The following is a 25,340-nucleotide window of genomic DNA, read 5'->3' on the forward strand; positions in this document are numbered from 1 at the left end:
TCGTGAGAAGGGTATATATAAGTTTGTCATTCCGTTTGTAATTTCTACATTTTTCATTTCCGACCATATAAAGTATATATATTCTGGATCCTTATAGATAGCGGAGTCGATTAAGCCATGTCCGTCTGTCTGTCTGTTGAAATCAATTTTCTGAAGACCCCAGATATCTTCGGAATCCAAATCTTCAATAATTCTGTCAGACATGCTTTCGAGAAGTTTGCTATTTAAAATCAGCAAAATCGGTCCACAAATGGCTGGGATATGAGGAAAAAACCTCTATTTTTGACCTATTTTTTGCCTATATCTGGATCACTAAGACATTAACATAGACAATATGGATATCTAATGATAGATATTTCGAAGACATTTGCAACGACGTATATAAGACCATAGTAAGTTGGACCTACAATGGGTCAAAATCGGAAAAAAAAATTTTTAACCCGAATTTTTTTTTCACCAAAAGAAAAAATTTTAAATTTAAAAAAAAATAAAATTTAAGAAAAAAAATTTAAAATAACAATTAGGAAATTTTTTTCCAAAAAAGGAAAAAAACAAGTTTGGAAAAAAAATAAATTTTATTTAGCTAAAAATATTTAAAATTTTTATTTTGAAGTATAATTTGGTGAAGGGTATATAAGATTCGGCACAGCCGAATATAGCACTCTTACTTGTTTTTTTTCATATTTTTATTATTTATTTTTAAAAAGAGCTTGAACGTTGTAAATACATAATAAAAAAATATTAATTCAGTTTCCAGGCTTTTTACGACGTACCATAAATATAATTGTTTTATGTGAATATTTTACACCACCGAAAGTTTTCCAAAAACAACCTTCGAACTCAGAATATTTATCATGCTGATACCTGCCAGTGGGATTTCTAAAAATACAGAGTTTTATCACACATTTTGTACATTGAAATATTTAACAACTTACGCATCAGTACAATTTTTAAACCAAAATCCGCCAAAACCATGTAACATAGCACAACTGCGAGACGATATGTGATTATCCTCGTTATATGTACTGAATTTGCTGCCTAGAATTGTATGCATACTATCACCAGCTGTACCCCAATAACGGCCTAGTGTCTTTAATTTGTATTGCATAGTAGCATTGCCTATAGCGAAATTGTCATAACGAGCAAATTTTTTTGTACCTTCAAAATTTTCAATATAAACATTTAATTCCTGTGGCCCATAGAAGTTTGTTAGGGCATAAAGATTCTCCAAACCTAGCCAGTGTTCACCGGCCACATTACCAAAACCTTTTACGTAATCGTTCCATGGTCGGGCAAAAGTCTCGCTGCCATCTTGACGCTTTAAAATATACAACCAATCACCATCATAACTGTCGTAATCACAGTAAACAGTAAATGTCTGATTGCTATAGCGTGTATCGGTTATATTGTAGATGCCCGAAGAACGGGTGCATTCAGTGGCTTCGGAACATGAGTTGGGTTGATGATTTGTAGGACAATGTTTGGGCATGGCATCGATGCGTATGTCGAATATGGATTTGAAAATTTTATGTGAGTTGTCGTGTATAGGGGTATATCTGTAGAAATTAATTCCAAAATTAATTTAAGCAATTCGATTCTCTTTATAAATTATAAGCATATACTCACCTGTCAGATACAATATCCAAACGTGTGTTTAAACTTTCCAGGGATCTTTTTACATATTCCAAATCATCAAAATCGCAACTTTCACAATTCTAGAAAGATGAAAGTAGAGACAATCAAACTTTGTTATACTATAAATGTAAGAAATTTTGTTAATTAATACCGCAGTTTTTAAGAAAATATAATTAAATATTAGGAATATTAGAATTTTTAAAATCATTTTCTTATGCAACACACAAGTTAATTCTATCACAAGCAAATTACAAATGAGCCAACAAAGACTTTAGCCTATCTATATACTCTAGACTGGGCAGAGGTTCTGCAATGTTTTTTAAATATATCGAGCCCTTAGCGCCAAATTATCGTAAGCGACATTTTCTAATTTTTTTTATTTCTAAAATTAAAATTTTATGGACGCACTAATGTTCTCAGAATATCAAAATTGTTAATCGCTTCAAAATTATAGGGGGTAAGATTTTATCGTAAGTCAATGTTTACATTTTACAGTAAACGAATTTTATAGTAAGCGACACACAGTGGTATAGAAAAAAAAAGAGGGACATAAATCTGTAACTTCTAAATGGTTAGATTGGTGAAATTTCACATGCGCAAAGAAGAAATGTTGCCGAGTTTAAGTGTTGAATGTGGACCTCATGGGCCCAAAAGGGGCGCGACCAATGGTCCTCAAATTGGGACATTTCAGGTATGTTACTTTTTTAAAATTATCCTATTTCTTCGTTTGTGATTCGATTTAAAAAAACCTTGTCGTATCTATCAATTATCTCTTACAGCTTAGGAGATATTTGCATTTGAAAATTAAATTTGCAACATTTTTACCCACCCTACTCCAGTTTTTTGATAACAGCGTATCCAAATATTTTACGATTTTCTCCAGTTTTCCTTTATTGGACTAACAACATACATATGTGTGTCTCAAATAGAAAAATAATTGTTTAAACATAATGACTAAGTCCACAGTTATATGCATTTGAATTTAAAAAATTTTAAAAAAGCGATTTTTCGCTAATTTTTTGTGAAAAAATATCTTTTTTTCTTTTTAAGTTATCGCAAAAAGTTTCTAAGAGAATGTGTAAGGGTTTTACTTTCTGAAAGCTAAGTTTTCATAAAATATTCTAAATGAAAAAAAAAATAAAAATTGTTGTTACCGAGGGCACCAGGTTCATTCAAAAAACACCTATTTTTTATGAAAAATTAAAATTTAGGACAAAAATTCTCAAATCGCATAGTCAATATCAACATGTAGTAACCGATTTTAGGTGGCCCAATATGTTTCTAATTATTTTGTAAAGCGTTCCGATAACCCCGGTCCCGGTTTGGATATTATAGCCAAAAAAACTAAAAATTCCCATTTTTGGAATTTTTCAACACTTTTCTGGGAATTGCGGGATTGCTGATAATAAATTTCAAAATTTGTTTTTATTTTTCCATTTCAAATAGAAAAATTTAAATAACTTTGAAATTGTATTAAAAACTATTCATAAATAAAAATTTAATTTCAATTCGAAAAATGTGTATCTATTCAAAAATTCAATAAAAAACATTTTATGTCATATTTTTCAATAAAGTATTCCATGACTTTTTAATTGTCAAAAGTTATGAATATTTTTGAAAAATAGCTTCATTTTAAATAATAAAAAAAACCTTCTCCTTTAAAATTTGTGTTTTGTCGCTTACGATAATAATAGCGCTCGATATAGTGATGTGTGTAAAGTTTGACACTAGGAATTTTACAGAGTTTTTACTGTCTGCTCTTTAAGTCTAACAAGGATTTGTCGATATTTCTCAGATGGATGTGTTTCATTTTACAAATCTAATTTAATTATTAAAATTTCATTTTAGTTTATGTTTAACAATTTGAAATCTCTGCTGAATCTTAAGCTCATAAGGTCATTTCTAGAAGATTTCTTATCATGTTTGAAAATTTTGTTTTTAAATCATTTAAATTCCATAATTCCACTTTGTCATAATATATTGTTTGTTATCTGAACAAACATAAATTATATTTTTATTATAATGTGTGCATTGAATTTTAGGAAATTTTTAAGTCAAATCTGCAACTTTTCTTCAAATTTAGCTAAATTTGGTTCGATTAACTTTGGCTACACGTATTGCAAGTAAATATTCTGTATAAGAACAAATTTAATAACATAAACTAATTATGTTTAAAACACTGTGACATCAGATATTTAAAAACAGTTTTTATTGTATCGAATTTACAATGTTTTTTATTACCAATTTTACCAATTTTCGGGCCACTGTGCAACTCTGAACACCCAGCAGTTCTGGGCTACTTTCACGAACTAGTGATTTTACTTATCATTTAAATGTACATAAATATAGACGTGACAAGTTATCTACCCTAGATGGATTACAAATAGCCTGTCTAATAGCTGGTCCAAAGTAGCTAAAGCATTGGATTCACATTCCGCAACTTTGTGAATTTCCCGACTCTTAACTGTAAGGGCAACACTGCTCCTGTCAACAGGCATCTCTCTCTTGACTCCAGTCAAAATTTAGTTTCTCTTTGACAGCAATTGATAGCTGAGCTTGTGACCTGAATGAAAAATGAATTTCGTCTACCTATTAAGCATTATTTTTTGCCTAAAAATTAACTTCACGCTAGATTACCTGGGATGTATAATGTAACTAATTGACTTCTCTCTCCCCTACAAAGAGCACATAATAAATACATTAGTTGCAGTCAGCCAAGTGATCAGACATTAGTGTCAATTACTGTCTATAAGGGATATATTACTTGCTTAACAGCTGGCAATTGTTGGATTGAAGATTGAAGAAGTAAAACTTCTTCAGTTGATGTTATAACCACAAAAGGCTTATCTATATATATAAAAATGAAATGGTCCATGTATGTAATGGCATCACGTGAGAACGGCTGGAGCGATTTGGCTGATTATTTTATATTCGATTCGAAATTTTCAGGAGATGGTTTGTAAAGAAAAAAAATTCAAAAATTCCGGGTAAAACTCCGATTTTTTTTGGGACCAGTCTACTACAATAAAAAAGCTCCCTAAAGTATGCAGTACAAATTTAGATATTTTATTTGCAAATAAATAAGAAAAGGCAGGTTTAGGTGGGTTGGAGAAACTTGAAGAACTAACATTAGTAAATGCTACCGGGCGAAGCCGGGGCAGTCAACTAGTTTAATAGTAAAACACAATTTTAAATTCTATTCGTAATTTGTTTTATGGTCCGAAATTTAAAATAATAGTCTACTATATCCAGCTTTTTTGGTTAGTCTGACTAATTACACAGGTCAACAGCAAAAAAGGCTTCACTAACCACTATATAGATTTGATACATTATGGTTACCTAAGTACAAAAATGGTAAAATTTTTGGATTCTATGGAAAGATTTTTTCGAAAATTTTGAATTTTTTTAGATGTTTTTCCACATAATTTATGATAACTCAAAGAGGGTTAGTCCGATATTCTTGAAGTAAACTTAAAAAAGTTCCAATTTACATAACCTTTAATCTGTTTATCAGTAAAGGTAAAGTAAAGTAGTAGTAAAGTAGTTTCGGCGTTATAATAACAAATTAAAGCAAAACATATATTTTTTACGTGAAAATAAATTTTTTTTTTGTTTTAGAAAACTCATGAAAAATCGAAAACGCCAAATTAGTTCAGGTTTATTACTTTATCGCAAATCCAAATATAAAAGCAACTAAATGAGATATCAATCATAAAGATCAATTAATTATTTTTGAATTTATTCACAATTAAGTGAATTTGCTCCATTTTTTACTTTTTTTGCAAAATCAACAACTTTGTTGACTTTTTTTTTCCTAGAAGACCCTTTTGGTCGCTTAGTGGGATGCGAGTGGGATATCTATCAAAATAACTATTTTGTAACTCAAGACATAAAATTTTTGACTTGTTTTTGCAAAATCTAACTTTTTTTCAAAAAGCTTGGATCTGCTCCTTTAAGATATTATTGGTCGCTTGGTGGTTCACTTGACATGAAATGCCCCAAATATAAAAGAGTAACGTTACTGACTGACTGATTCATCATCGCACAGCCCAAATGACTGAAGCTAGAATCATGAAATTTTAACTGTGGGTTCCTTTCCCTTCAAAACGATCTGTTAAGAGTGGACTTTAGGAAATTCGAACGTTTAGGGGGTAAAAAGGGTAACCTCATATCTTCAAAACTAATAAAGATACAAAAAACTTTAAAATGCTTCGTGTTTCGTAATTTTTCGAAATTCGAATCTTTTAGGGGAGAAAACGGGTAAAAACTGTATATTGGTACTTTTTTGGCACCCCATGTATCTTTTAAACCAATAAACATAGAAACAAATTTTTAATCATATTCTTTACTTATCAAAAATAAAAAAATATAAGTTTGTTACTTTTTGGAAATTCGAACCCTTAAGGGATAAAAATTGTGTTTATTTTTGGTACTTTTTCATAAAATAAGTTTTGTCTATAATTTGACATAGACATATGAATATTTAATTATGAGCTCCCACAATGATACAGAAATTTATTTGAATAAAATTTTACCACCGCAATGGGGATAAAAAAGGTACCAAAAGGGGATAAAATAGGGAAAATACAATTTTGATAATTTTTTTAACATTGGTTCTTGGCTTCATAAATAAATTAACTAACAGGGTGTTATTTGGAACTCGAGTACCAAGGTGTGTATTGGGCCAAATCCGGGTAAACAGTTTGGTACTTTTATTAAAACATATTTCTTCTTGATCACATTAACACAGATTTTAATCTTTTGAGACATGTCTGTAACATAAACAACATTGGAAAAATGGAATATTTTTAAATTTTAAACTTGAGTGGTGTTTAAGGAGGAAAAGGGAAATTGGTACTTTTCTCCTAATGGTACTTTTTTAATATTTTAAATTATTTCACTTATCGACATTAAAGTTAGCTGATATGTATCTTAGTGAAGTTAGTGTTAGGAATAGGCGATAATATTTGGGACCAAAATGTAAAAGCTGAACTATAGGTACTTTTTTATTCTTCTAATGCGGTCCTAAGTGTGTGAGAATTCTATGGGAGACTTTTTGGTACTTTTTCATTATTCGAATGGTACTTTTTGTAATTTGTTCACATGATATAAAGCTTATATGGACCCGAGTGTGTGGGAATCCACAAGTGCCTGCTTTTTGGTACATTTTATATATTATAGTGGTACTTTTTAAATTTTCTGTAATAATGGACATAGAATTATGAAATTAAGTTTATATGTTCCTAAGTGAGTGAAAATTCAAGGGCATATTTCATGGTACTTTTTCTTTATTCTCATGGGTAATTTTTTGAAGACTGCTTAAGTTACCTTATGAAATACATGTTCTAGAATCTTTTACATTCTTAATTATTTTACATTTCTTCAAGATTCCAAAGTGAAACGTTAGGTTACGTAATTTAACTTTCGTCTCGTACAACTCACTTGGGTCCATTGATCGTTCCTAGAAACGTTATTATTGATAAATTTTATATTTCAGTCACAGAAATCTAACTAAAATCTAGCTTTATATTTACTAGAAGTAAAACTTATTATATTTCTCTTCAATAAATAATGCAAAAAAGAACAAGTTAGCTGAGATTTATGTACATTCATTCGTATAATTGACATCCACATTGAAATGTGAATTCAAAGCAAATTGATAATGATTGTAATTTATACTTCTGTTTTTTTCTTTTTCTATAAAAACCCTGGAAGCAAAATGAAACGAAAAGGGTTTTATTTGACGCTGTTGAATATGACGCCAATGTCGTAGTTAAACTCAAATAAGCAGCATCAAATGACCCATATTGTATTACAAACATTCAATTATTTTGCCATTTTTAGCTGAATGACCTCATTAGATTTCATCAAATGAAGTGTTAATTTTGATTATTGTATGAATGAATAATAAGTTCATAGTTTTCTAAGTAAGGCAGTTTAAAAATGTATTCAAATATTGATCTATTATAAAGTAGTATTTGCTGTTAATTATATTCTTTACATTGAATAAATAAGTTTGTCATTCCGTTTGTAATTTCCACATTTTTCATTTGCGACCCCATAAAAGTGTAGATGAAAAATTATATTTATTTCAAAACAAGTAAGAGAGCTATATTCGGCTGTACCGAATCTAATATACCCTTCACCAAATTATACTTCAAAATAAAAATTTTAAATATTTTAAGGTAAACAAAATTAATTTTTTTGCAGTTTTTTTTTTAATGATATATTATTGATTATTGATATATTAATGATTTAGTAATCCAGTTATAGGTCAAAAATAGGTAAAAAATCGAGGTTGTCCTGGTTTTTTCCTTATATCTCAGCCATTTGTGGACCGATTTTATCGATTTGAGATTGAAACCGAGCCGGAAGAATTCCGGAGATATCTATTGATGTATGAATCGTTTATGTAAGTTATTTGGGGGCTTCGGAAAGTTGATTTCAACAGACAGGCAGACACAGATGGATATGGCATAATCGACTCCGCTATCTATAAGGATCCAGAATATATATACTTAATAGGATTGGAAAATTATATTGTGGAAACGGAATGACAAACTTATATATACCCTTCTCACGAAGGTGAATTTAATCTAACAAATAATTGGAAATTTATCACAAACATATTTTTTAAAACCAACGAAAACTATTAAAAACATGTAAGAAAGTATGTTCGGTCAATCCCGACCATATAATACCCTACACTAAGTAAAAGAGCAAAAACATTTTTCTTTTAAAAATATCAATAATTTATATTTTTGAGTGATTTTCGGAAGTGGGTTATATGGGGGCTGTGTCCAATTATGGACCGATCACCATGAAATTAGGTCGTGTGATTTATGTCTACATGGAAGTTTACTACGTTGAATTTTGTGAGTATACCAACATTTTTAAGCGATTTATGCACGTTAAAGTGATTTTCGGAAGCGAATCTATATAGAAGCTATGACTAATTATGGACCGATCATAACAAAATTTGGTGACATAAATTTTGTATATATCAAACTTATTTGGAGCGGAATTAGTGGAGATACATATATAAATTAAACATTTATGACCGATAAAGTCCAATTTCGGGAGGACATTTGTATGGGGGCTAGGTGAAATAATGAACCGATTTCAGCCAGTTTCAATAGGCTTGGTCCTTGAGCCGAAAAAATAATATGTACCAAATTTCATCGAAATATCTTCAAAATTGTGACCTGTACTCTGCGCACAAGGTTTACATGGACAGCCAGCCAGCCAGACGGACGGACGGACATCATTTAATCGACTCAGAAAGTGATTCTTAGTCGATTCTAAACAAGTCAATTGTTTTTATACCCTCCCCACTATGGTGGTGTAGGGTATAAAAACAAAAATTTAATTTCAACATCTCTACAGTGGTAGTCATATTCATGCTTACAAATTGTAAATGTTTTTATTTTCTAACTATAAAATTGAAAAAGTAACATTAAGCAAAATAAAAAAAAAATCCTTTCACCAAACGATGCAGTGATTTTTTTTAATATTCTTTACTTTTGCCACCCTTTAATTTTCTTTACAGTGTCTGGGTCATGGCATCCATTGTCATTGTTGGCAATCTGATGGTACTTTTCGGTCGTTATTTCTCTAAAATACACAATAACGTGGAGCATTCGTTGTATCTTTGTCATTTGGCTGCCAGAGATTTTCTAATGGGCATTTATCTATTTATTATTGCATGTGCGGATATAAGTTTTCATGCCGAGTATATTCCCAGTAGTTAAGCAAGTAGTCAATGTATCCCTTATAGACAGCAATTTTCACTAATGTCTGATCACTTTGCTGACTCCATTTTATATATTTTGGGTAATTTTACAGGTATGTGTAATTTATAGTGTAGAGTAAAGTTAATTGGTTACTTTATACATCCCAGGTAATCTATCATGAAGTTAATTGTCACTTATGTGTATATAAGTATTCTAGAATGTAATCACTTTAAACGTTTTGTTAGTAATTCATACAAATTGTGTTGATATAATTCTCATACAGTTTATTTTCTTTGTGAAGGCAATTGTCACTTTAGTGTCTCTAAGTAACCTATAGCATAATAACTTTAAACGCTTATTTTGTACTGCACTTTAGAAAGTAGTTTTTTTACCCATCAGAAGTAATCTATTGAAGAGGTGTCGGAGGTAGGTTTGTTTACAAGCAATCGGTTATTGAACTGTCTATGAGATGTTTTTTTTAACTGACTATTTGAGTTCAATTAGCTTCCGCTTGCACTTGAACATGTTGAAATAACTCTTTATGTAGGACGCAACGAACAAAGTCCCCAATGAACAAAGTCCCCAAACTTTGGGGACTTAATTCATTATGAATTAAAAGTCAAAAGATCTAAATCAAATAAATCTCCAACAAAACGAAAAAAACCCTCTAACAAAAATGAAATAAAACCGGCTTCGCATACTAAAAACTATTTGCATTGCCGGTCTTCGGCTGTGCGCAAAGGTTTTCTCCTCTGGGGTGTATCAAAAACCGGCACCCCCGATTAATTTCATTATGAATTACATCCCCAAAAAAATTAACTAAGTCCCTAAATTTGGTTGTTGGTTTTTCCATATAAAATTTTGGAGCCTTAATTCATTTGTGGTTTGTGGACTTTGTTCGTAGCGCCGTTATGTAGCTGATCAAGTAACCAGTTAAGTAACTGACTCTATGCAACCGGTATGTGAATCGAATTGGTTGACTACTTTGAACCAGCTCTCAGAAAGACTCATTGAAAACCAAAATGGTCAACTGACCCCCTGGTTAGCTAGTTATACAACTAGTTGTCACCCTAGATGGTAGGTAAAGCAACTAGTTCTGAACAGTCTTCTAGAACTGCTGGATTGTCACAGTTTCATGTTTGTTTTGTTTTTCTTTAATTTTTTCTAAAAATAACGTTGATTACAGTCATGAGAGCGTGATGTCTGTCATGAGACCTTTGCTTGCCAGGGATAGCAAGGAGAAGGTAAAATTTTATTAGTTATTTTATTAACAGAACAAAGATTTAGTATAAAACAAATCACATGTGTGGTACTTGAACAAGATTTGATACCGAATTAAATATATTTAGGTGTCCTAAGTTGTCCTTTGGAATCTTTCAATCCCTTAAAGGATTTAAAAATCAGCAAATGTTTAAAGAACTAAGTACTTATTTTCAATACGTCTCCTCTTTCAATAGTTCAGTAGAAATTGTCGAATTCTAATTTCAAGTTTACTTTAATTTCAAAAGTCTTTGGGTTATTATAAAGTAACACAGACATATATATGTATATCTCGAAATCAATTCAAATTGTTTAAACTAAATTCCTTATTATTTTCACAATTGCTGAACGGCTTTTGATTCTGTGAAACATATCATTTGTCTTTCGCAACCAATATTTTGGTTCACATTTCTATGGTTCTAATGGTGTTGGCTTTTCGTTGCACTAACACGATCCCTATGACAAGGTGGGTAATATCATTGTATTCCAATAAGCACCAAAGCCCCAGAAATTCAAGCACTTGAACATTTTGAAAAATATTTGAAAAATTTAATATTTTTCAAACAAAAAACAGATGATTTGAATTTATGTTTTCTTTTTACTAGAGAATGTTTTTGAAATAAAGTGTAATACAACTGTAATTCAATTGCTTGACTATAATTCAAGGCTTGAATTACACTTGATTTCAACTTGAATTCCAGTAAAAATGCTTATTGGGATTCCTTTACGACTTCAAATTATTGTATGTTTTCCTATTTTATTTATTCTCTTGCATTTAAATAAACATTTTGTTGGCCTTCAAAAGATAAATTTCCTTTTTGTTTTGGGATTGTGAATATTCAGCAGTTTTGTTTATCTGTAGAAACACTTTTTCCCTGCTTTTCTTTTTAATTTCTTGCATTCGAATGGCGGTGGCATGCTTAGCACAATTTATATTAACAATTGTATGCACTTCTGTTTTCGTAAGTTTGCCATCATCATAACCACCGACTGCGTCTGTTGGCTACCAGTAATAGTTGTTAAATTGCTGGTTTAATCCGGTGAGTGTGACATCAGCATAAATATAGTACTGCACATTTTGAAAGCTTTTATTTCCACCTCTATTCTTTCACTTCTTATTCTTTCTTAGACAAACCAAAATCTCCAGCCTTATATGCCTGGATAGCTGTCTTTAAATCCCTTAATTTATACTCTGACAAAGGCGATATTTAAACAGCAACTAAGACGTTACTGTCAAGCCTTACCCACCTGGGAACGACTAAACACTTAACTTACTTTTGAGTCAGACTGGAACAATTTGGTAGCTGTAAAGCAGGACGTAAACGTTGCTCTTAAGGATGTTCAAAATGCTGAAACAAACTCCAAATGTGGCATTAATGTGTGAGAAAGGGTAAAATTTGTTGTACAATATGAAGGCAATATACTGTAGCACTATTCAGAAAACTAGAAAGCACAAAACTAGAAAACAAAAAATTTTGTTAGACGATTCTCCACATAATTAATGATAACTCAAAAAGGGTAAGTCCAATGTTATTAAAATAAACTTAGAAAAAATAAGATTTAAATAGCCTTTAATCCTTTAATATATTGCGTTTCAATCGCCTCAGTAGTTTCAGAGTTATAATAACAAATTTAAGCCAAAAATAAATCTTTTGCGTGAAAATATCCAATTTTTTTGTTTTAAAAAATCTTGAAAAATTGAAAATGACAGAAATTGTTCAGGTTTCTTGCTATATCGCAAAGCCGCATTTAATAGCAACAAAATGAGATATCGATCTTAAAAAGCGATTGATACTTTTCGAATTTATTCATAATTAAGTGAATTCTCTCATTTTCACAAAATTTTAGATTTTGCTTTGATATACATAAAATTGAGTAGTTAATGTTCTTATTTCGATTAAATGAATTTTGAAAAAATTTTCTCCAGGTTATGTATAAATTTTCTTGTATATATTACGTTTCAATCGGCTCAGTAGTTTCGGAGTTATAATAACAAATTGAAGCAAAAAGATATATTTTTTACGTGAAAATAGCAAATTTGTTTGTTTTAAAAAAATTATGAAAAATCGGAAACGGCAGAAATTGTTCAGGTTTCTTAATTTATTGCAAAGCCACATTAAATAGCAACAAATTGAGGTATCGATCTTAAAATTCGACTTATTCTGTTCGAATTTATTCATAATTAAGTGAATTTGCTCATTTTCACAAAATTTTAGTTTTTTGTTTGATAAAAACAAAATTGAGTAGTTAGTGTTCTTTTTTCGACTGATTGAGTTTTAAAAAATTTTCTTATGTTATGTACAAAATTTTCACTTATACAATGTGTTTCAATCGGCTCAGTAGTTTCGGAGTTATAATAACAAATTGAAGCAAAAAAATATATTTTTTATGTGAAAATATCCAATTTTTTTGTTTTAAAAAAATCATGAAAAATCGAAAACGGCAGAAATTGTTTAAATTTCTTGATATATCGCAAAGCCACATATAATACAAACCAAATGAGATGTTGACCATAAAAATTTATTTATTTTTTTCGAATTTATTCATAATTAAGTGAATTCGCTCAGTTTCAAAAAATTTTAGTTTTTTGTTCGATACACATAAAATTCGACATGAAATGCATATAGTACTCTGTGTTCAATGCTGGTTCAAATTGGATTCAACAATGAATGTAACTAAATAATTGGTTTTTTGGGAATTAATTCATGGAATTATTTGTTGACATTTTTTTTAATTCTTAAGAATTAAGAAATTTAATTAATTAGTTTAAGTTATGATCTGAAAAGTAAGTTATTAATTTAGAAATTTAAAAAAAATTAGTTATTTTTATATTTTAGGCTGTCGACATAGAATAGTTACAAAAGCAGACAATTTCTTTATAGTGATATATTGAAAAGTTTGTGTAGCCTATTTTTTCTCAAAACAATTTACTATTCAATATCACTTTCTATGTAAATCCTAAAACGGGTATGTTAATTCACTTTGTTAGAAATATTTATCTAATAATAAACTGTCTCAAATTTTGTACATGTGTCATATATTTTACAGCTTATTTTCATTCTATTGTATCTAAAGAAAACATTTTTAAGAAACATGAAAGCAGTTTTATGACTCTATGAACTCTTTATTACACCATGTTTCATAGAAATTGAGAAAATTCCATATAATATTGAGAATTTAAAATTGAGATTCAGATTGAGAAATTTCTTAATAAAATTAACCATCTTATTAAGAAGAGCGAACGGAAATAATTTTAAAATTTTTGTATGAAAAATTTATTAATTTATTAAAAATCCGTGTTTTTGAAACAGGCCTTCAATTGAAAAATGAGAAAATTCTAGAGGAAATTGGAAATTTCAATTTTAATTTTAAGAGAATTCCAAATAAAATTGAGAGTTTAAAATTTAAATTCGGAAAATTTCAAATAAAATGGAGAATTTCATTTGAATTTTCTCAATTTCATATTGAAATAGAATTTTTTTCAATTTAAAATTGTAATTCTCATCTTCATTGGGAATTTTCTCAATTTCATATCGAAAATCTCTATTTCAATTGTAATTTTCTCAATTTGAAATTGAAATTCTCAACTTTATTTTGAATTTTTTCATGATATTGTATATAATGATCTCAATTTCAACTAAAAATGGTGTAGCGTGGAACTTATCTTTCTGAATCAAGCCTTAAGAACTTCAATTGAAAATTGAGAAAATTCCAGAGGAAATTGGGAATTCCAAATAAAATTGAGAATTTAAATTCGGAAAATTTCAAATAAAATTGCGAATTTCCATTCTAAATTTCGAGAATTTCATTTGAATTTTCTCGATTTAAAATTGAATTGGAATTTTCTCAATTTCATATCGAAAATCTCTATTTCAATTCTAATTTTCTGAATTTGAAATTGAAATTCTCAACTTTATTTTGAATAATGTTCTCAATTTCAACTAAAAATGGTGTAGCGTGGAACTTATCTTTTAAAGCTTCAGTTGTGGCAGTTATTTTTAGATGCATCATTACCTTTTAATAGTCCAATGTTAGTTTATGAGATTTTTATATTTTTTAGAGCGAAAAACCAGCTAAATAATTTCAAATTGTGAAAACTATTTATGGCAATGACTAAACAAAGTAAGTAAACAAAGCTGGGTATTAAATTTAAACATAAACGTGGAATACTTGTGGAATTACTAAAACTGTTTTTGGTTTTATGCTTTAAATTTTTGGGGAATATTTTTTTATTATAATCGTCATAAAAAAAGCTCTAAGTGCAGTTATGTGTTCACATTATATTATATTTATTTATTAATTTTACATTTAACAACTTAGTTTTGCTGTTCCTTTAATAATATTAAGTTTTTAATCAACTCATTTTTACTCTCCAGATAAGTAAACATCACTATTTTGATTAAAATAAACCAAAAACTGTAATTAATTCATGCAATAATATTAATGAAAAGCCAGTGTGGCGTATAATTAATATCAATTATTATAAATTAAGCGGCAGTGAAAAAAAACTCATACGTTACAATGTCTAATAGGTTACAATAGATAATTTTCCAAAATAAATGTAGATGATCTTTAATTTGTAGGCTACTCTAGTATATAAAAGCCTAACTATAAAAATGTGATATTAATTTGATAATGTTTTGTATGAAAAAATGTATATAGATACCCACAAACATTTTCAGAACTTGTTGCTACTAAAGTCACCTTTTGTGAATTCAAATTCATTCAGAATCATGTCTGCCTAATTTTAAATTTTTAGTTTTATTATTATAAAATATTCAAAAAGTACCATTGCAATAAAGAAATAGTACCATTGATAATCACTTTTGAATACGCATTCACTAAACCATAACCCGTGAAGTTTGAATTTTAAATTTGTATATCATTTCCTATATTACCAACTAATTTTGTTTCTATAACACTTAATATTTAATAAATTAGCACAAAACCGAAACCGATCGGTTTTAAATTTTTTAAAACTAAAACCGGGGTTTTGAAATTCTACCGTTTTTTGGAAATTCTAGGTCCATTATAATAGAAAATTCAAAAAAGTACCCATGAGAATAAAGAAAAAGTTAAATGAAGTATGCCCTTGAATTTTAACTCACTTGAGACCATATACGCCTAATTTCATATTTCTATGTCCAGTATTACAGAAAATTCAAAAAGTACCTTACGAAATAAAAAAGTACCAAAAAGCCCCACTTTAGGTTTCCCACTCTCTCGGGTCCATATAACCTTTATTTGATGTTTGTAGGTTCATTGGTGAAGAAATTACAAAAAGTACCATTTGAATATAAGCAATAAGTTGGCAACCCTTGTTGAACAAAGTGTTTTTTCTGTGAGCTCTCTGCATATAATTTTTTAAAATATATTTAATTGAGTATTTATTAAAAAAATATAACTGATAAACAGTCTAACAATCAATCTAAAAATAATAACTCAATATTTAATGAAGTATGAATAATTCAACTCGTAGAAGTGTGAAAATAAATAAATTATTTTGTGCACAATGCAAATTAGAAGTAAATGAAGAAAAGGAAAACAATATTGCATGCGATAAATGTGATAAACTATACCATGCTCAGTGTTCTAAATTGGATAAGCGCCAATACGAGCGATTGGTCGAAAATGAGAGTGAGGAGTTCATATGTCATTTATGCGAAGGAGCAGAGAATGGAACAATTAAAGAAGAATTGACATTTATCAAAAATAAGTTAAATCAGCTGGATCAACTTTCATCTATAAAAGATTCGATTACTTTTTTATCGAAGCAGTATGATGATGTTTTGAAAACAATGGTTGATAACAAAAAGAAATTGGATGAAGTTAAAAAAGAAAATGTTTATTTACGAGAAGAAGTAACAAATTTAAAAATGTCTATGAAATATTTAAACGATGAAAGGGTTAGAAACCATTGCATTGTAATGGGATTAAAACCAGATGAAAACATTTCTGCTGCTGAAGCTGTTATTAATATATCTAAAGATATTGGTGTTGAACTGACAGCAGACAACATTGAAGATGCTTATTATTTAAAAAATCGAGGCAAAAAATCACTAAATAAAAATATCGTTGTAAAATTTAATGAAAAATCTTCAAAAAATAAATTAATGGCTGCAAAATCGAAATTGAAAGAAAATGAAACTACAGAGAGAGTAATTATAAATGACTTGCTTAGTAAAGAGACCATGGCATTGCTAAATTATGCAAAAACATTAAAAACTGTTGGTTACAAATTTGTTTTTCCCAACCACGGTCGAATTTTTGTAAAAAAGAGTGAGATATCCCGACCCCGTGTACTGAGGAATGAAAATGACGTGGACAGCCTTTTGCTGGAAGCTAGTTCCAGTAAACCGAGGATCCGCAGATCGGTCAACAGTGGTATTGTATCCCAAGTAGAGAGCAGCGAAGATGAAGGTCAATCTAATTTTATGTCACCAGTTCAGCACTGATAAATTTATAAAGCTGTAATATGTTATATATATTTTAAAAATATTTTTTATATGAATCAAAATCAATACTTTACAAATATTTTTTCCTTTGAAACATTTTTGAATAATATAAATTATAATTATATGAACATTTTTTCAATTAATTTAAGAAGCATTTCTTCACTTAAGAAATTTAATAATTTTAAAACTTTTTTAGCAAAACTACCAAAACTACCTGATATTCTTGCAATTCAAGAAACTTGGTTTGACGCAAAATGTTCGCAAATGTATAAAATACCTCATTACAACTCTGTACACTGTTGCAGAGGAGATGGGTATGGAGGAACATCCATCTACATAAGTAAAGAATATCAATATGCAGTAAATTGTTGCGAAAGTGATCGTTATGTAGAAATTATTCAGTTAACATTCAACAATTTTAAAGTAAATGGAAAGCCTTTTGAATTTATGTCATTTTATCGTTCTCAAAAATGTAGCGTGAGAGATTTTGTGGAAATTTTGGAAAATAAAATAAGTAATTTTGCAAGTAACTCATCCATTGTAGTAGGAGATTCAAACATTGATTTACTAAGTACTGTACAGGGTTGTGAGATCATTAACTTATTTCAGTGCTATGGACTTAAATCTTGTCATATGATGGTTACAAGACCGAGTAGTGGCACATGCATTGATCATGTGTTCAGTAACGTGGATGAAAAAGTTGCTATAGATTCTGTAGAATGTGATTTGTCAGACCACAATCTAGTTTGCTGCAAATTAAAATGTCAAATAAATCAGAAAATATTTTCGAGTAAAATAAAATACCACTGCAATTATGAAAATGTTAAACAATATTTGAACCAAAACATAGAACATATTTATGAAGTTGATTCTCCATCGGATATTGCTTCAAACTTAATTAATATTATAAACAATGCTGTTACCGCTGGCACTTCAGAAATCAGGACAAATAAACTAATAAAATGTGATCTGGCTCCATGGATAAATGATAATTTATGGAATTTAATGGAAATTAAAAAGAAACTGTTAAAACTTAGAAGAAATAAAAGAAATGATACAGGTATAGCTGATAGATTAAAGAGAATTAGTAAAGTAATAAGAAGAGCTACAAGGGAATCTATGAATTTCTATTATGAAAATAATTTATTAAGATTTGGGGGTGATGCAAAGAGTTGCTGGAGGTTTTTAAATAATGTTATAGGTCGATCTAATGATAGAGTGGTCAGCATAGTTGATAGCAGGGGTTTAAGTGTAGATGACAATAAATTGAAATGTACTCTTTTAAATGAATACTTTGTAAATTCGGTTAATTTGTTAAAACAAGGTATTACAACTTATTCTAATGACTCATGCAATTTATTGAGGACTCTAAGACAGAGTAACACACGTTTTCATTTTAAATCTATAACCATAAATGAGATACAAAGCGTAATTATGGCTTTAAATACGTTTAAAAGCTCAGGTCATGACAATATTTCTTCGAAAATACTTACAAACTGTTGTGATATAATATCACCTCATATATTAACAATTTTTAACACAATGTTAAATACTTCCATCTATCCCGAAGCTCTGAAATTGCATAAAATAATTCCCATACCTAAGACACACAATTCTAGAAAAGTTGAACAATACAGACCAATTGCTTTGTTATCAACTATAGATAAGATCTTCGAAAAAATAATTCATTCTCAGTTCCTTGAGTTTCTGGAGAATGAGTCTTTGTTAAGCAAAAATCAGTTTGGATATGTTAAGGGAAGTGGGACGGACGAAGCTGTGGTCAATGTAATTAATACAATATGTGAAGGTTTAGATAAAGGTTTTTGTGGGGTGGCAGGTATATTTTATGATTTTAGCAAAGCATTCGATTTGGTTGATCATAAAATTTTACTTGATAAGCTAAAATACTATGGTTTTCTTGGAGATGAACTGGAGCTTATTAGAAGTTTTTTGTCCAATAGGAGACAATATGTTGAAATTGGTGGAGAAAGAAGTTCAATTCTTCCTATAAATTGTGGTGTTCCACAAGGAAGTGTCCTTGGGCCTCTTCTTTTTATGATATATTTAAATGATATCAACAATCTAGGTCTTACTGGTAAAATTATAATGTTTGCTGATGACATCGCACTATTTTATCCCTACAAACATGACATACTTAGCTTTAAAAACACAAATGGAGAGAGATTCTGCTTTAATTTTTGAATTTTCACGTATAAATGGGCTTGTTATAAATGCAAATAAAACGAAATTAATACGTTTTAGACCACATTCACATAGCATTAATAATAATTTCAGCATTTATGTCGATGGAAATGTCAAAAGTGAGGAGCATGAAATCAAATATTTGGGTATAGTTTTAAAAAGTAATTTAACTTGGGATTCACATATTAAATCACTGAAAACTAAGGTTGCATCGGCGGTCGGTGTTCTATTTAAATTAAAAAGAAAACTCAACATCAAGACAAAAATGTTGATTTACAATGCCTTAATTCATAGTCGTTTAGAGTACCTTGCTATAGCATATGCCTATAAAAAGTCGAATGAATTAAAGTCTTTACAATCAGTACAAAATAAAGCTTTGAAATGTGTGTATAATCTAAATTCAAGACATAATACATATTCTTTGTTCAAGGATTATTGCAAAACAACATTACCTATATATGGAATATATTTAAAACATATATTGTTCTATACATACAAATCACTTCATAATATTGGACATAGATCCGTAAAATTTTATAGAAATCAAAACAGATTTAATACAAGAAACATTTATAATCTTAGAATACCTAGGTGCAGATTGGAAACTACCAAACAAAGATTAGACTATGCCGGCAGTGTAAACTTTAACAATTTACCAAGTAACTTGAAAGACTGCAATCGTTTATCAACATTCAAGAAAAACATAAAATGGTATATTTTGCAAAACTTAGAAATGCTTCTTTACTAATACTAAAAAACAAATTTTTAAATAATTGTAAATAATTAATAATGGTTTTTTTATGTAACATGTATTAAAAGTCTATTTAATATTGCCAACTTGTCTCTTTAAGCCACATGTGGCGCGAGACATCTTATAATGAATTGTATTAAACTAATTTTTTAAATAAATACTTATGAAAAAAAAAAAATAAAGAAAAAGTACCAAAAAAGTCTACCCCTAGAATTCTCACTCACTTTAGAACATATACGATTAATTTCATGTTTCTAAGTCCATTGTTATAGAAAATTCAAAAAGTACCATTATAAAAATAAAAAAGTATCTATAGTTAAATTCTCACATTTTCGTACCTAAATATTATCCCCTATTCCTAACACTAACTTCACTCAGATACATATCAGCTAACTTTAATGTCGATAAGTGAAATAATTTAAAATATTAAAAAATTAGGAGAAATGTACCAATTTCCCTTTTCCTCTTTGAACACCCCTCAAGTATGAAATTAAAAATATTCTATTTTGCCAAAATTTTTTATGCTACAGACATGTTTCAAACGATTAAATTCTGTGTTAATGTGATCAAGAAAAAATATGTTTAAAAAAATGTACCAAACTGTTTACCCGGATTTGGTACTCGAGTTCCAAATAACAACCTGTTAGTTAATTTTTGTATGAATCCTGGAACCAATGTTAAAAAAATTATCAAAATTGGTTTAATAATTTCAAATAAAATGTATTTTCCCGATTTTATCCCCTTTTTGGTACCTTTTTATCCCCATTGCGGTGGAAGATTTTATTCAAATAAATTTCTGTATCGTTGTGGGAGCTCAAAATAAAATATTCGTATGTCTGTGTCAAATTATAGAAAAAAATATTTTATGAAAAAGTACCAAAAATAAACACAATTTTTATCCTTTAAGGGTTCGAATTTCCAAAAAGTACCAAACTTATGTTTTCAATTTTTTGATAAGTAAAAAATACGTTTTAAAATTTATTTCTATGTTTATTGGTTTAAAAGATACATAGGGTGCCAAGAAAGTACCAAAATACAGTTTTTACCCGTTTTCGCCCCTAAAAGGTTCGAATTTCGAAAAAGTACGAAACTTTTGATGTTATAAGGTTTCCGAATTTACCCTTTTTACCCACTAAACTTTCGAATTTCCAAAAATCCCTTCGTTTTGGGAATTTCATGATTCTGGCTTCAGTGGTGAATCAGTCAGTAGTCAGTATCATTACTCTTTTATATATATGGGGGACTTCACGTCAAGTGAACCAACTTTTAAAATCGATGTCTTCCGATCGGGATGAAATTTGCACCAAGGTTAGACCTATTGGATAGTAATTCAGACACAATTTTGAACAAGATCGGTCAAGAACTCTCGGAGTTAGAGGGGGTCAAAATTTGACCTTTTGCCAAACATGTGATTTTTCTCATCCATGTAACTTATTACCTATTGTTCTTAGCAAAATGTGTCCCAAATAATTTAGATAGCTATTTCTTCAATCTTTCGAAAAAAAATATTTAAAAAAAATAAAAAAATTTAATATTTTTTTTTTCGAAATCAAAAATTTTTTGACTTTTTTTCAAAATGGGCTTTTATTTTTTTTTCTTAAAGTAAAGCTTAGATATTTTCCTTGAGGACCTATTTGGTCGCTGGTTTGCGAGTTTGAAATCTATCAAAAAAAATGTTTTGTAACTCAAAATATGCAATTTTTTAATTTTTTTGCAAAATCAAAAACTTTGTTGACTTTTTTTTTTAAATTAAATTAACAAAAACAAATTATTGTTCGAAAGAACATAATATAGTCGGTGTAGACATGTTGTAGAACGAGTACTGCGTTCTAGAACTAGTTGTGAATCTGATTTATTTTTTCCTGTGTATTATTATTACTTATTAAGTGAAAAAATATATGAACAGTGATTTGGAATAACAATTGCAGAATTAAATGTTGTTTAGTCAAATGATGCTCATGCTTATTACCTGACTCTATAAATTTTGTGTTTGAAAACGAAATTTTATTTTGTCTGTGTAATAATGTTCATTTAAAATTAATGAGATATGTTTATCAAGATTTAATTGCCTATTAATTTGTGTGATGTAAATAATTATATTTAAATACAGCGATTTTATCTTCTTTTACACTCATGCTGAATTAATATAAACGTCGTTAATCACAACAATTACACTGTGCTAGTTGAAAAAGTGTCAAAGCGGGTCACCAGGCGGGTTAAACTAATTCGAGTACGCTGAATTCAGTGGTGCAAAGATATATATGGGCAATTCCACGAGTATCGCTGCCACGACTGAAAAAACAAAAGTAGTTTTTTTCGTCATCAGACATATTCCAAAAAGATTGGTGCAAATTCATACGATCTTCTTCAGAAAAAATATATGTACATTTTAGAAAACAATTGTGGCATGCTTGTTTCATTTTTCTTGCTGGCATTTTGGTATTAATTATGCTAATGTAATCCTTTCCCGATTCTCTGAGCTTTTTTCGTATGTTAGGGGGCATTTACATTATGACTTTAAGTCATGACTAAATGTTTTATTTTTTGTACTAACAAATTGTGACGTCTAAACAAAAGGCAAGTTTTCTGTTTTTCAAGACTTTTTTTGATATTCAGCTTTGAGCTCTTTTCTGATTGGTTGTTGATACGATTATATGCCAAAAAAAGGCAAACGTGGTTGACAAAAAAGGCATCGTATAAATGCAAGGGGATTTTCGTAGGGGTTTTAAAAGAAACACAAAAAAAACGACATGACTTTAAATCAAAGTGTAAATGCCACCTTACTGTTGTATTTTTAACTTTTTATATTATAATTTTTTACATCTGATTTTATATTACTTTTTTTGTCAAAATTGAATTCATATGTTTTCTTTATAAAACTAGTAGTTGTATTTTGTATTCAATAAAAGAAGAATACACAATAATTTGGTGTCAGAAGTGGGATTCAAGATGTCTATTTCACAGAATGTTATGGAATCTCTTACGGGAATGTTTGTCAATGCAATTCAGAAAGCATTTGCCGATGCTTCTGCTAACACATCGAATTCGTCAGCTCAGAAGCATCCAGTGTTCACAATTTATGAGTATAACTCATAACAATCTACAACAGTGAACGAATATTTTACGCGATTTGATTGGGCTCTATAACTTAGCTCTGTTCCAATAGAGTTACAAGCTCAATACGCAAGAGTCAATATGGATGCAGAATTGAATTAAGCCCTTCGTATTTTAGTGAGTCCTGTGCAAGCAGAAAATTTATCATATGAAGAGTTAAACAAGATTCTAATTAGTCATTATGATGCGGCAAAAAACAAGTTTGCTGAAAGCATTAAATTTAGACAAATTACACAGTGAAAAGACGAATCAATTGCAAGTTTTGCTCTGCGACTCAAGCAAGCTGCAGTTAATTGTGAATACGAAAGATTCCTTTATAGAATGCTGATTGAACAGCTTCTTTATGGGTTGGAGTCCCGTGAAATGTGTAATGCGATCATTAGAAAAAAGCCAGATACATTCGCAGCAGCACACGAAATCGCTCAGTCTCTTGAAGTTACCCGTAATATGTACGTCAGTAGAAGTGAACCATTCAAAAAAATGCCTTTAAATGAAGTAACAAATAAACTGGGGTTTTCTCCGCCGAAGTTTAACTAAACTAAACTTCGCTAAACGCTAAATTCCAAAGAAAACACAAGTTTTAGATAACCGTGCTTTAGACAGTCTTTGTAATGGTTGCGGTGGCCAACATTTAAGAAAACATTGTAAGTTTAACAACGCGGTTCAAATTGATGGACGCCCTATTCATATGGAGTTAGACACTGGAGCAGCCTGTGGTATCACAAGTTTGAAAATTCTTCGAAGTATTAAAAAACATTTCTCATTACAGAAAACGAATAGACAATTTTCTAGTTACAGTCGCCATAAAATTTCATATGTTGGCTGTTTGCCTGTAACCGTTCATATTGGTAATACTTCAAGAAAGCTAAATCTGTATGTAGTAGAACAGGATTTCGATTCACTTTTTGGAAGAGAGTGGATAGCGCATTTTGTTCATGAAATCACATTTTCCGATCTGTTTTCTGCACCTGAATGCACGAGCATTAACTCTATTTCAACTGCAACCCCATATTTAACTCAACATAAACAGAAACTTCTTAAACAACTTCTCACCAGATATGATGACATTTTCGGTGAAGCTGCAGGCCTGATGTCAGGGCCACCCATATCTGTGCATCTTAAAGCAGATGCAGGTCCAGTCTTCGCCAAAGCCCGAGAAATACCACTAGCTCTGAGGGATGCATATGCCAAAGAAATTGAAAAAAAATGCGTTGGGCTACTACAAACGGGTAGAATATTCAGAATGGGCTTCAACCACTCAAGTTGTAGCGAAGAAAAATGGTAAAATTCGAATTATCGGCAACTATAAATCTACTCTAAATCCTCGTATGATTACACTATGCAACAAATGAAGACTTTTTTTCAAGATGATATGAATAGAAGAAAATAATAAAATGTCATATTGCAATATTTTAAAGACAAACTAATAGTTTAAACTGATTATATTTAATTTTTTAATGTTTTAGGTATATTTTAGGCTAAAATTGCGGCGAAAACTAGGCTCCCAATTAGCATGTAGTATGAAATGAATTTAACTCTGATTGTTTTTTGCTATTGTCAAATTGTTTATTGAAACCGAATGTATATTTTTCATTAATTTCTTTAGTTTTTGTATACATATATTAACAGAATATATATTGTTTTATTATAAGAGTAAAATCTGTCGCGTACGGTATGTCACGTACGATATTAAATTTTTATTTATTTTGAAATCATCCAAAGATTGTTTTTATTTAAATATGACGGATGGAAAGGAAAAATATTTCGTTTAGTGTAAGAAATTAAAAGAAAACATAACGCCTCTCACGATTCGAATATTTTCGCATATTTCTACACGTGTTATGTATGTCACGTACAATATACCCTTATTTGGCTCAATATTTTGGACAACAATATTTCGAAAGAACTTTTTATTATTTTAAAATAGAGTAGCCTCTGAATGGAACATAAAGATCAAATTATTTTTCAGATACTCTTATTTTTGCAAAATCTATAGGCGTACAAATGTCACGTACGATGATATGGAATTGCCCATTATACATATATCAGCGTATAGGAAATTGTGTCTTCTTTTTAAAAATGTATAAAATTTTTACGAATTCTTTTTGCAAAAATATGCGAAAAAATTAACAGCGTAGCTGGAAGACAATAAACATTTCGAAAATTTGCTAAAAAATTTTTTTCTTTTAC

General features: G+C 29.6%; 1 protein-coding gene across 1 annotated transcript; it reads right to left on the reverse strand.

Annotated features, from left to right (window-relative positions):
* Positions 1-668: 668 nt before the first annotated feature.
* Positions 669-1,601, reverse strand: LOC135958235 (angiopoietin-related protein 2-like). Its single transcript, XM_065509126.1, has 2 exons — positions 936-1,601; positions 669-879 (listed from the first exon to the last, which is right to left on the reverse strand). The coding sequence occupies exons 1-2, from the start codon at positions 1,487-1,489 to the stop codon at positions 747-749; spliced, it is 687 nt and encodes a 228-aa protein (XP_065365198.1). The 5' UTR covers positions 1,490-1,601; the 3' UTR covers positions 669-746.
* Positions 1,602-25,340: the final 23,739 nt, after the last annotated feature.

This window comes from Calliphora vicina, chromosome 4, assembly GCF_958450345.1.
Source record: "Calliphora vicina chromosome 4, idCalVici1.1, whole genome shotgun sequence".
In the NCBI taxonomy this organism is placed as follows: domain Eukaryota; kingdom Metazoa; phylum Arthropoda; class Insecta; order Diptera; family Calliphoridae; genus Calliphora; species Calliphora vicina.

Excerpts from the sequence above, each read along its gene's own strand:
- LOC135958235 (XM_065509126.1), bottom strand. The coding sequence starts at position 1,489 with ATGCCCAAACATTGTCCTACAAATCATCAACCCAACTCATGTTCCGAA. Across the intron at positions 880-935 it reads TTTAAAAATTGTACTGATGC|AAATCCCACTGGCAGGTATC; the intron begins GTAAGTTGTTAA and ends CTGTATTTTTAG.